The sequence below is a fragment of the Paramisgurnus dabryanus genome, chromosome 11 (genome assembly GCF_030506205.2).
Source record: "Paramisgurnus dabryanus chromosome 11, PD_genome_1.1, whole genome shotgun sequence".
Taxonomy (NCBI): Eukaryota; Metazoa; Chordata; class Actinopteri; order Cypriniformes; family Cobitidae; genus Paramisgurnus; species Paramisgurnus dabryanus.
Window position 1 is genome coordinate 24,922,746 of NC_133347.1, and position 13,357 is coordinate 24,936,102.

Sequence of the window (13,357 nt, forward strand, 5' to 3'; positions counted from 1 at the left end):
GCAAGAAAATATGGTAACTGCACTTTTACTTTATTTTTTACCATTGTTATATGGAAAATAGGCTGCAGCTTTTTGTCATAAACAACTAGCAATGAAAGTAAAGATATTTTAAGGCTATGTGCATAAAAGGCCAAAAAAGCAAGGAATGCGCAGCAAGTCATTTCTCATCTTATGGACATTTTCCACGATAGTTTTTGTGTTCTTTTAAACTACACGAATGCGCGAGCCTTATCAGCGCGTAAGGAATGTGTCACGGGTGCGCGCGGAAACAGGTGCTTCTCTGCACTGGGTTTTGAAAGCGCGCGCACAGTGAGCATTATAAGAGGCGCTTGAGTGATATTTCTACTGTACACTGTTGAAATGTTTTCACTCAATGTATCACTCTTTAATTTCTAAGAGGATCTATGTTATTTTGAGATTTTTTTGTTAATTATTTATTTATTTATATATCGCATTTTCGCAACAAAACTCAAACAAATTACAAAACCAACAAGTGTTTCGCTTTTTCTCCACGTGCATTTTATAGAATTATTTGCTTTCTTACCCTCGAGTCTCATGCCGACACTGAGGCACTTTTGGAAACGACAGAATGGGCATCTCTTCCTCTGGGTTTTGTCAATGCCACAGTCCTGGTTCTGTGTGCACGTGTATCTCTTGTTATTCTGAACCGTTCTCTTGAAAAAACCCTGTTGCGCAATAATACACAATAAAATATTTATTATATTCTATTCGTCTGCAGTTAAAAATACTTAATTTAATAAATAACAGTGTAATAGTCATATTGAACTGATTTTACTGTTACACTTATGTATATGATCAATTGACAGTTAGATGATTTGATTTGACATTCATCCGTCCCACTGAGCAAAAGTATGTCCAAAAGATGTCTTTTCAACATCTTTGTCGGACGTTGAAAAGACGTCCCCATCAGGGTGCAGAATGAAAGGTTTTCCGACGTCTTTTTCTGACGTCTTTTGGACGTCCAATAAAGACGTTGAAAAGACGTCCCCATCAGGGTGCAGAATAAAAGGTTTTCCGACGTCTTTTTCTGACGTCTTTTGGACGTCCAATAAAGACGTTGAAAAGACGTCCCCATCAGGGTGCAGAATGAAAGGTTTTCCGACGTCTTTTTCTGACGTCTTTTGGACGTCCAATAATGACATCCATAGGACGTCTTTTTAAGGTCCAAATTTAGTTGAAATGTGGTCATTGTGGACATATTTTCAACGTCTTATAACGTCAACTGCAGACTCATTTTAGACATCATTTAGCTAAATAAAGACTCACACTTTGCACTCCATTAAACGTATTTATTCAAAACTTATTTTGTATAAATGTGGTTGTGTGTTTGTGTGTGTACAAATGCATAAAAGCTAAATACAACAAATAAAAACAATACAATTATAACATTTAAAAACAACATAAATAAACAATATATATACTTAAAAATTTTTTTTAAAAAGTGCATCTATTCAAAAAGTAATGTTAAAATTTTTTTTTAATGTGTACCCCTCCCTTTCTTGATGGTGCACGTTTAAGATGGTCTTAAGCATGTTTTCTTATCAGCTGCTCCGTTGCATCTTTACTCCATTACTCCACCTGTAAAAATGGAAAGACAAAAAATATAAATATGCAAAAGCAGCCTGTAGTCATACACCAAGTACACATACATGTTATAAGAAAACAGCAAGGTTTAAATCCTTTGTACACCCTTACTTCATAGCTTTTGCAGCACTGTACCAACTGTCCTCTAGGTGTAAATTTTCACCTCATGATTTATCATCTTTAACAATTTCCCTGTATTTTTACAGTACTGGCAGCACGTCTATTTCTTGTTTATTTTTAGTGTATTTTACTGTAATGCCTATATTGACAGATTAATTTTTTTACTTATTACAGTAATTACAAATAATATTACATACTATATAGCTAATTTAGATATAAATCTATAGTTATTAATATTGTAAAACGCTATTCTTGACATGACATTATGAATTAAAAGGCAATTCAAGCCATGTTTGTATTAAAAATATTTTTTTTGAATCATTTCATTGAAACAAAAAATATTTAAAACATTTTAAACATTAAGTAAAGAGCCAGTAAGATGACAATTTTAAGCGTCCTATCACTGTTTATTAGTCCCGGACAACAGGTTTAAACGCATGCAAGGTCAAAACACACTGTAATTTTCTCAAAATATACATTTAAAATTAACCCATTTCTCAGAGATCCCCCAACTATTCGTGTGAAGCCATTCAACGACTTAGTCTGCTTACACCCCACCTTTCAGTAGCCTACACTGCTTTGATTGGACAACTGACAGAGTCTCCGCGCAGACCACAGATCAGTGGCACAGACCAACAATAGTGCAACATGTATTGACCTAGTGCTAACATGATTTACTGAGAAGACATTATCGACATTAGGGATGCAGCGATTATAGATTTTGATGGTGCGGTTATAGTCTGATAAATAATCACGGTTTTACGGTTATTAAGAATTCATTTCTTTTACAACATTAATGTATAAAATCACATGAATAAATTTTTTAACAATTGCTAAATTCTTCTGTATTTTCAGTTTGTGTATTTTTCTACAATTCTTGGACAAATGATAATAATAATAACTTAGCTGGCTTTGACTTAAACATTATAGGTGTCTTTTGAAACCTATAGGCTATTCATTTTAATGATCTTTTGAATAAATGTAATTTTACATTTGGACTGAATAAATGTATATTATTTTGGTTTGTTTGAAGTAAAACGAATTCATTAAGTCGTTCTCAAAACGAATAATAACACAGGGTCATCCTGGACCAGGTACTGCGAGTCATTTTGACAGGTGTAGCTTTATATTACACAAAAATAAAATATAAATATTAGGGGTGGCAAGATTAACATGTTAACTCAAGCTATTCATTAATTAATCATAAACGCGTTAAAAGAATTCAACCTAAGGAAATGCAGTCAGACCACCAGGAGCCCCGCCCAGGTTTGATCCACGAGCAGGAGGTTTTTAATGCTGTACAGACATGGAGTGTGGCTCTTTCACGTACTCATGTAGGTGCGCGCACACACACACACGCACGCACGCACGCACGCACGCACGCACGCACGCACGCACGCACGCACGCACGCACGCACGCACGCACGCACGCACGCACGCACGCACGCACGCACGCACGCACGCACGCACGCACGCACGCACGCACACACACACACACACACACACAAACCAGATGCACGAACAACCAAGAGACACGTCACGCGGCCACATATTCTTTTGAACGCGGAGCTTTGTCATACAGTGCATCATGATGCATGCGCCTCTTGGTGGTTCGTGGATCTGGTTTGTCTGTGCGTGCCTGAAACAAAAACACGCAGTGTAGTGAAAACTTTACGGTTACTTAACCCTGACATTTTAAAGTGCGGTTAATAGTGAAACCGGTTAATAGCTGCATCCCTAATCGACATTAATACACATCATTCATCATTAAGCCAAGCAATAAAAACGACAACAAAAACTAACATTTTACACCCATTTAAGCATTTATGTTAGCTAACCGGGTCATATCAAAACCTAAGTGAGCATGCGCTAGCCGCTTGCTAACGTGACTCTCTGACAGTATATATGGGCAGTTTCCCGGACCAGGGTTGGCTTAATCCAGGACTAGGCCTTAGTTTAATTTGGAAATATAACTAGTTTTAACAAACATGCCTTAATAAAAACATTACCTGTGTGCATTTTGAGGTAAAACAAAGGGCACTGATGTATTTTAAGATACGTCAGTGCAAGATGTTTTCAGTTTGGAGAGCTCTTAAAAGTGTTTAAGTCTAGGACTAGTCTAATCCCTGTCCGGAAAACCGCCCCATAGAGTTTAAACAACTCCATCATTCATCATTAATCCAAGCAGTAAAAACGACGATAGAAACTAACAATTTTACACTCATTTAAGCATTTATGTAAACTAACCGGGTCATAGCAAAACAATAAATGAGCATGCGTTAACTGCTTGCTAACGTGACTCTCCGAGTTTAAACAACGAAGCAATAAAAACGATGATAGACATTTTACACTCATTTAAGCAAGTATGTAGCTATACTCATACTTACAGGTTGTGGTTAGGAGACGCATGTTGTTTCAAATAAAGTGGGTACTGAACAATCTTTCATTGCCAAACGTCTAAGTTAATAAATCCCTCTGTGAAAAATTAATTTTAACTAGAGGTCAACCGATATGTGTTTTTCAGAGCCAATGCCGATACCGATTATTACTGATCAAGTAGACCGACAACTGATATTCTGAACTGATATGGCTGGTGTAAAAATGAAAATTAATGTCAAAATTAAGACTCAGGGTCTGACAAAAACTCTCAATGCTTTGAAACATTTTTAATTCTTCTGACTCTAAGAAATGTTAATTATAACAATCATATTAATAATAACAACATTTGAGCGTTTAAACGTTCATTTTCCTCACAGCTGCTCTTGTCTGCGTTCAGCCGCCGCACGCACACACAGCAGCCTGTCATCAGTGCAAGTGAACAGAGCGATCTCTCTCACGTCTTAAAGCTACAGTATCATAATTCATCTCTCAATACAATCACTCTCTGCTCTTGACTAAGGAACTGTTATACTTCATACGAATGTGTGTATATTTAATACATACAGTAAAGACTGTGAAGTGTTTTATTTTCAGTACTCTTAGGAGACAAACGTTTTTAAAGAGATATTAAATAACTCTTTGGAGAAGAGTGCTAATTTATTTGATTCTCTATTAAAACAATAATATACCCAATTACTGTAAGTAATATAACAAAGGCAACATCTGTGGTATTACGTTATCTAGAAAAAAATGTAACAGTTACAGTCATCAAATAGCTTGCATATCAGCTAAAAAAATTGGAATTGGTATCGGCCGATCGCGAAGATAAAAGATCGGTAATTTGTATTGGCTGCAAAAATCCTGATCGGAGCATCCCTAATCATATGGATATAATGATTAACTAAACAATTTGTATTATGTAATAGGTGTAATTAATTTAATTGCCTTCATAGCTTCATTCTGTATGTTTTTAAAAAGACTACAAATGTTTTCATAAAACTATAACATTAATACCATATCATAGGCACAATTAGTTGGTTCAACAGCCTATTCCTTAAGTATATACAGTTGCAATCAGAAATATTCAACCCCCAAAGAGTTTTAAGGATTTATAAATAAAAATCTTTTCAAAGTGCGGGATTCTGCTTTGGATGAGTTTTTATGAGTTAAGTGAGGCATAAAATCAAAACAGAAAATGTTTGATGTAGTATTTGTGTGTAATAGTATATTTTGTTAAGATAGCCATGTCACAATTATTCAACCCCTATATAATATTGTTATTTTTAAAGCTTTCTGACAGTTTTTATGGCCTGAAGTGCAGCTGAAACCTCATTAAGCCTTTAGGAACTCTATAACGATCCATTTTGCTTCAGCTGTGATGCATATATAAACTCCAACCATCAAGGTCTTCAAGGTGAGTTGCAATCATGGGAAAGACAAAGGAGCTTCCACAAAAGCTAAGAGAGGAGATTATTTCATCACATCTGAAGGGCCTTGGGTATAAGAAGATTTCCAAAATATTTAACATTCCAAGAGATTTTTATTATTTTTTTATCAACATCACTATAATGTTTTTTGAGGTAAGGGGGTTGAATATTTCTGATTGCAACTGTATGTCCTCAAAACAGGCATTTAAGCATACCCGTGTGTATATGAACATTTCTGTGTAATAAATAAGTCGCAAAAAATAACTTGATCTGTTACTTGTTGCAAGCAGGCGGCTGTGTGCGCGTGCATAAGAGCACACTGAGTGAAGACCAAAGTGGTCAAGTTCTTTATGCTTTAAAGTGGCTTGTATTTTTAAAATGACATGACTTACATTGACGTGCAAATGCCAGCTCGGTCAACTGCCTGAAACGCGTGCTAAACTCTTGTATTGCAGTGTCAACTCACAGAGCGAAATCATTGCAAAGCAGCTCGAGTTAGCAAGCGCTTTCTGCGGTGTCTTCAGCCTCCTGCGCCGATTGGCCGGACTCATGACTCCCAACAAATCAGATGGGCGAGGGGCAGGCATTGCTGTAGGCAACTGAATAGTGCCCTGTTCCGTGTTCCGACGGCTCTCACTAAATCCATGGCTGCGTCAGAGCCGAAATAGTGCATTTCAAATCAAATTACATTATCGGCAAATAGGCTTTTAAAATGTCCGATGTTGATAGTCGGCAAAATGCTTAATATCGACGTCTATAATCGGCCAGATTGATAATCGATCGACCCCTAATTTTAACCACAGATTCTTCACAGCCAAACATTTAGTATACCCTCCTTGAAAATGTCTCCTTTGGTAGTGAAAACAGCACAAACTGAAAACACAGCATGATGTTTACACACTAACTAGCTTTGGGCAGGTCATAGTTTTCGTTTCTCCCGCAGGCAAGGCTGTAGGCGGAGATTAGTATCTCGTGTGACGTGGAAGTGTTCGTGTGACGTGGAAAATGTCAGGCAGGAGAATCAGTCCATATAACGACTCGTTTCAGTGAGTAAGAGTCGACCTACTTTAGAAGCCAATAACTTGTATTAAAGTTTTTGGTTCAACTACTTTGCACATTGTTTACATTGATGGGCAGCTACACGACACACTGCAATACAGGTCAGTTTCGATTTTGGATCTGTGTGGCTCTTCAATAATAACTGAATGATGACTATGTATATCAGGGTTCCCCAAATCTTATCCTGGAGTTAAGGAACAGTACAGAGTTTACGTCCAACCCTAATCAAACTTACCCACCTGTGATTTTCTAGTGATCATGAAGACCTTGATTAGCTTGCTCAGGCGTGTTTGATCAGCGTTGGAGCTAAACTCTGCAGTCCTCCGGCCCTCCAGGGTAAGATTTGGGGAACCCTGATGTATATATAACATCTGTAAAAAAAACTCTACTTGTGTGTTTGTGTGTGCTTAAGAAAGTATGTATGTTTGTTCTCTAGAACCGGGGATTTGTACATGTATATTATTTTCACATTAATATTGGATGCATTTCTTTTTTCGACAAATTAAACTATTAAAAAATTGTAACTTGTCTTATTCACATTGTAGGGTCATTTAGACCCAGAGGATCAAAAACAGTAAATCTTTTAAACACCTTCAGAAAAACCAAATCAAGCCCAGATTTTTGTATTCAAATTTAGACTATTTAGGAAGTCAGGGTTGAGACGAATGGCACTGAAAAAAAAAAAAAAATGACTAACCTTAAAACCAGGAATTACTGGAGGCAGTGGAGGACGAGGTAAAATCTAATATATTAAAGAAAGAACATTAATATGTTATTTGCAATTGTTGACACACAATATTACAGTACAGTCATTACCAAGTGTTGAGAATTATGTTATTATTAAAGTCAAACTCCAAGAATGTCACAGGCAGTTATATAATATCTTAGGATGCCAATAATCAAGACAAGCAAATTAAAAGTTATTACATGCGTGTGTATAGATATGCAGTCTTAAACATGGGACATTATGGGGTGGTTTCCCAGACAGGGATTAGCTTAAGCTAAGACTAGGCCTTAGTTTAATTAGGAAATATAACTAGTTTCAACAAACATTCCTTACTAAAAACATTACGGCGTGGTTTCCCGGACAGGGATTAGATTAGTCCTCCTAGACTAAAATAAATATAAGAGCTGTCCAAACTGAAAACAACTTGCACTGATATATCTTAAAATACATTAGTGTCCTTTGTTTAGCCTCAAAATGGACACCAGTAATGTTTTTAGTAAGGCATGTTTGTTGAAAACTAGTTATAATTCCTAATTATACTAAGGCCTAATCCCGGCATAAAATAATACCCGTTCGGGAAACCACCCCTACTTGTGTGCATTTTGAACCAAAACAAAGAGCACTGATGTGTTTTAAGATGTCACTGCAAGTTGTTTTCAGTTTGGACAGCTCTGTCTAATCCCTGTTCGGGAAACCGCCCCTATAAATAACAAAGAATCAACCAATCAAAATGATTCGTAGGCTACATAGTTCTGAAAGGTTCAGATGTTCATAGTGCTTTTCAGCATCCTTGCATGTTAACATACAGCCAATTATTGTTGTGCATTTAACGTTAAAAGTTAGCCTATACGATCTCTAGCTCTTACTCACACACCTGTTTATAAGGAGTATAATACAGGTATATTATTATTAATAATATAAATAGATAAAATCAGACATTGTTGAATTTATTAATAACGAATTAGATATTTGTATTATCCCAAAACTATCTAAATATACACTGTAAATGTGCATTTTGCATGTGGTGAGGGGCATAGCTGTATATGTAAACGAGTTATGTTGTCATTTTACTATTGTGATTCTGTAGCTGCTGGGGTTTAATTGCTAGCTATAGTAGGCTATAGTGCAATAACTGTGGTAGTTAAAGAACTAAATGCTGATCAAATTGAATCAAAATGTTGATTAAATGTTTTGGGCATTTTTTGTGCCTTTGGGTGGGTTTGGGACAGTTTTTGGGGTAGAAACCATCAATTCTATCTGGCAACACTGCATTTGAGCTTAGCTGGTGACTGATATATTCCTGTGGGTAGAGGTTAGGAAAAAACACCTCTAATATTGACATCATTCAACCAGGAAGTAGAGGACTGTAGTACAAACCGGCAGGTCACTGAAGGCTTTGAAAGGTGAATTGTATTAGAGAAAATATACCTTTATCATTTTGCAGGTATTATTTATGCTCTAACAGCAACATTAAATGCTAACTAAAGTTTGGAATATGGGATCCGGAAAACGGGACCTTTACATGGAATTGAACAAAATGGTTAATTAAAAAGATCTTAAATTACCTTAGGAAAACTGGCACTACTGAAGGAAAACCGGCACTATTGAAACATAATTGAAAAAGAGCAAGATATTACAAACGTCAGCATATATTAAAATGTATTTTGTTTTCTTTGAGGTTAATCAAAACAAATACTTACTGTACAAAGATGCTTGGTCAAATGGCTCTGAAAAGAGCCTTTGGGGTGTATGTAGGTCCTGTTTACAAAAACAGAAAGGAGAAAAAGAAGTCAAATATATTGCAAATGCCTTTGTAAATTAATATGCATTCAGTATTCATTCATCTTTATTGACTAAACAGTATGTTAAGAACATGACAGAAAAGACAATTATTCTATTTTGTTTAAATTCCAAGGTTAATAAAGGCTCTTAATTTTATGAATAGATTGCAAGGCAAAGGGGGTCATTATCAAGTTATCATGTTAGTTTCCTTACTTAATCACTTCTTTGTCTGGCTGTCTACTACAGTGCCTGTGCGCTTGTATTGAACGGAGCTCTTTGATTGACAGGTGAACTTTTACCATAGAAGCCCACTTTCAAGCATGTCACTTAGACAAAATCATTAAAAATGCATTCAAATGGTTAATATTATAAAAGGACGGATGTCATTTTTTGTGTGGGAAGAAAAAGTCATTTTTACGACCGTGTATTTAGTTTCACAGGGCTGTTATTAAGGAACGAGTCCCCCTCGGACTGAAAGAGATAATAGAGTTCCCCAAGACGGTCTAAAATAACTCACTGAAAAATATTTAATACGCGAACATATTAACAGTCAGTTAATAACAACTAACCAAGGCATCAGTTCGTTAATAACAACTAACCAAGTCTAAAAATAGCCTACGGAACGTTATCCTCCGCGGTGTCAAATTCTGTCATCAGTTTATCGAAAACAATTCTCGAAAAACTCGACGTTTTCTAACAAAAATATTTTTGACAATAAAATAAGTACACAAAACAAAATAAACACACACTGTTTGGAATGGATAAACATAACTTACCTGTTCACAGCAGGTTGTGTCCGTTGAGTACGTTTACGCTGGCGATGCTTAATTACGTCTGTTGATCACGTGCAAAAAAAGATCACGCGCCACCTCGCCACCTAAGCTTTTACACACCCTTGTGGTTAAACTTAAAATTGCAATGTTGATTATTTTTGTAAATCACACTTGAATTTGGTTTAATTTGCAAATTACACAAAAGAAATGCAGTAGATTTTGGCACGCGTTGTGAATTCATTCATAAAAATATAACATATTTTATCACCTTAAAGAATTTTCACAAAAAAAAAAAAACGTCATGTTACATTGTTTTGAATCAGAACTCATTTGTCGTTTTTATTGCATAAGTTTTTATATTTTTTTTCTGAACCTGTTTTGAACGTCTAAATGACGTCCAAGAACGGACCCTCAAATATTGAACTGCATATCAACGTCCAAAAGACGTCGTAGTCAGACGTCCAAATACTGTACTGGATCTGCACGTCGTTTAGACGTGCAGATTAGGTGCAGATTAGGTTCTGGACCGACCGACCCGATATGGACATAATCTGAACGTCCTTTGGACGTCTCATGTTTGTTGGGGTAGCTCCAAACAGATGATTGTGAAAATGCATGTAGCCTAGATATAAACTACCAAACGATTAGTAGTAGCACCACTTACTTTCATTTCTTTAATTATAAACATATACAAATAGCTTAAAAAACATTATATTAAATATAAAAATTAATAACATTTATTCGGTTAGCAGACGCTTTCATCCAAAGGCACTTTCAACAATTTTCACTTCAACATTTTTGCCTAAGGAGCCAGCTATAAGCAACGTAAATCTATATTTACAATTATACAGTTAAAGCTATAGGGAAAGATGAATAACATCAGATTAAAAGATTTTTCTTAACAAAGGGTTAGTCAATTGAATGTCTATACGAATTTAATGCATATTTAAATTAAATGTCCAAAGAACTACCGAACACTTTGGCCTTATGTTGTCAATGCTAAATGTATGTTTGAATGTTTGAATAGACTCATGCAGTTTGGAAATATTAAAATAACGTGGCACGCACCTTACAGCTCTCACAGGTAAGAAGGCCATAATGATAACCGGATACTTTATCTCCACAGACAGGACAAAGCTCCTCCAGGTCTTCAGCTGGTGTGAAGTCCATCACTCTGACAGATGCGTCTGCCACTGCAAGCGTTAAACAAATGACGATATTAATGAAAAACAATTCATCATTTGATTAGATATATTCTACGTAATTGATTTGATCGAAACAATATTATTTATAAATATGTTTTAACAAAACATGTTAATGATTTGAAGAGGAAATAAAAATTCTCATTTAGAGACATTCATTTTTAAAGCCTAGTTCAAGAAACATAAACATATTGCGGTATTTTACCCAACGTTGGGTAAATTTTGGACTAAACTCACCGATGTATTATAAACAAACCTATATAGGCCTACTCAAAACAATATAAAAAAAATACCTTAATGATTCCGTATGTAATTAGATCGGTCGACGAATGAAATATTCAAAATGATGCTTATGATAAACTAACGCGGTGTAGCCTACATAAAGCTCTGTCAAATGCATCTGTTCCGGCCTTATGCAGTAAGGATATATCTTTATATCCACAATATATCTGTGACGAACAGATATATCTGTGATAGATTTGATCATATTGGGTCTTGTCATGCCTCCTACACCCACCGACCCATTTCCCACCGACCCACGCCCACTGTACGAGACAATCCAAGAGCAAAATCTAATATTTAATTCACAATTACACACTTTCAGACTTAAATGCATGCGAGATACTGAGAGGACATTTTTAAGAAGCAGCCAAAGATTAAGATAAATCATTTGGGATTTTTGCGGCTAAATATTTACCACAAATAGTTATGTTTAATTTTGTATTTTATATCTGTATTTTCCTAATAAATCTCATTTCGTTTTTGTGACTTTCCATTATAGCTAATCATACAAAAAGCCTGTCTTATTTTTAATCTGTATTAAACAAGAAATTTTTTATCTAAATATTACTTAAAAGATTTCTCTTGATGTCAGGAAACAGTTCGGATAGAATATATTTTAACTTTTTCACAATAACAAATGACAAACGAGGTTTTATATTGATAAAGCGGACGTGCAGTTACGTGACACTTTTATAATGCACCTTTTGATAACCAACTAAAAGAAAACAGTCTCTTCATCTCTTTTCACGTTATGTCTAAATCAAAGTGTTTATTTAACTAAACAAACCAAGTCATTTCTGGAACTGAACATACGCGCTATCGTAATTTTCTACCAACATTTCATTAAGTGTGGCCTTAATATTTGACCTTAATAAGATTAAAAAAAAATGATTTACAAGGGTTTATTGTTGATATGCAATGTTTGAAGGTCTGACACACACAAATCCACAATAATATAATTTGGATTTATTCAACACCAACCTTCCACGAAAAAATATATAATAAATTAATAATAATGCGTTTTAATAATACGTTTAAAATCATATAAAGTTGTACTTACAATTAACCTGTGCGTCCAGCATTTAAGAGCACCTGTGAGTCTCTAATTCATTTAACAGCAGATATTTCAGTCGGTCAGTCCTAATCCTTAAAAACTTCAGGAGTGAATGTAACAGGTCTGAGGTCTTCTTGAAGCGTCTTCCTCTGCAGTGAATCAGAGCAATGGAAAGGTCTTCATTGGATAGCGCGCTCATGTGACATCCCTCACCAAGATGATGAGCTCCAGTTCTTACAGGCGCAGCATTTTATTATCAGTCACTCGAGAGGGGAAAAGTGGGCATTACCATTTTTCATTAGAAGGCTAATTAATGCATATTTGCAATTTATTACAAAATTGTTTGAAAATATTAACATCTGCATGGTTTAGGAATTATTTTACTCAAATAACGATATTATTAATGTCAATATTCTTACATCAAAGTAATATTATTGTAGCCATTTTCTAATCAATTATATCAGTATTAACTCACAGCTTACAGTATAATCATACTGGCCACCTGAATATTGTGCATGATGTTATACTGTTTAGTTCCCATATTGTCCCTATTAATTATGCATTTCCAAATAAATAAACAATAAAACATATAGGCTAAACCTACAATAGGATAGGCTGGGATCCCTGAAAATATCTGAGTATTTAATCTGATTCGTGCGTTGCATTGTTGCTAGCTAAACTCATATGCGACTTAAAGTGTTATTTTGAGCGATATATTTGTTAAATATTTTTATTAACATATTAAATATAAACACATGATTCCATTCATAATAGATGAATTCGTTTGAACTAAGGCAGTTTAATGATAATTATCCTCCTAAACCTGGATTTCCACATATATGGACATCAAATTTTTGGGATGTTTGAACCATAATACTTAATTGGTTATAATATGTATTGGTTCTTCCTGACCCCAAAATAGCTGGTAGAAATCTGAAAAAAAAGAC

At 35.2% G+C, this 13,357-nt stretch overlaps 1 protein-coding gene and 1 long non-coding RNA gene across 2 annotated transcripts in view; both read right to left on the bottom strand.

The window, feature by feature from the left end:
• Positions 1 to 12,521, bottom strand: part of nr5a1a (nuclear receptor subfamily 5, group A, member 1a) — a 25,806-nt gene extending 13,285 nt beyond the window's left edge. Inside the window, exons 1-3 of the mRNA XM_065247570.2 lie at positions 12,417 to 12,521; positions 10,941 to 11,065; positions 545 to 686 (exon numbers count right to left, since the gene is read on the bottom strand). Of these exons, the coding sequence (XP_065103642.1) occupies positions 545 to 686; positions 10,941 to 11,065; positions 12,417 to 12,438 (289 nt within the window). The 5' untranslated portion in view covers positions 12,439 to 12,521. The remainder of the gene's footprint in view (positions 1 to 544; positions 687 to 10,940; positions 11,066 to 12,416) is intronic.
• Positions 863 to 10,445, bottom strand: LOC135729744 (uncharacterized). Its single transcript, XR_010525743.2, has 5 exons — positions 9,876 to 10,445; positions 9,018 to 9,075; positions 8,883 to 8,918; positions 7,288 to 7,332; positions 863 to 1,599 (listed from the first exon to the last, which is right to left on the bottom strand). It is a non-coding gene; the product is annotated as an uncharacterized lncRNA (long non-coding RNA).
• Positions 12,522 to 13,357: the final 836 nt, after the last annotated feature.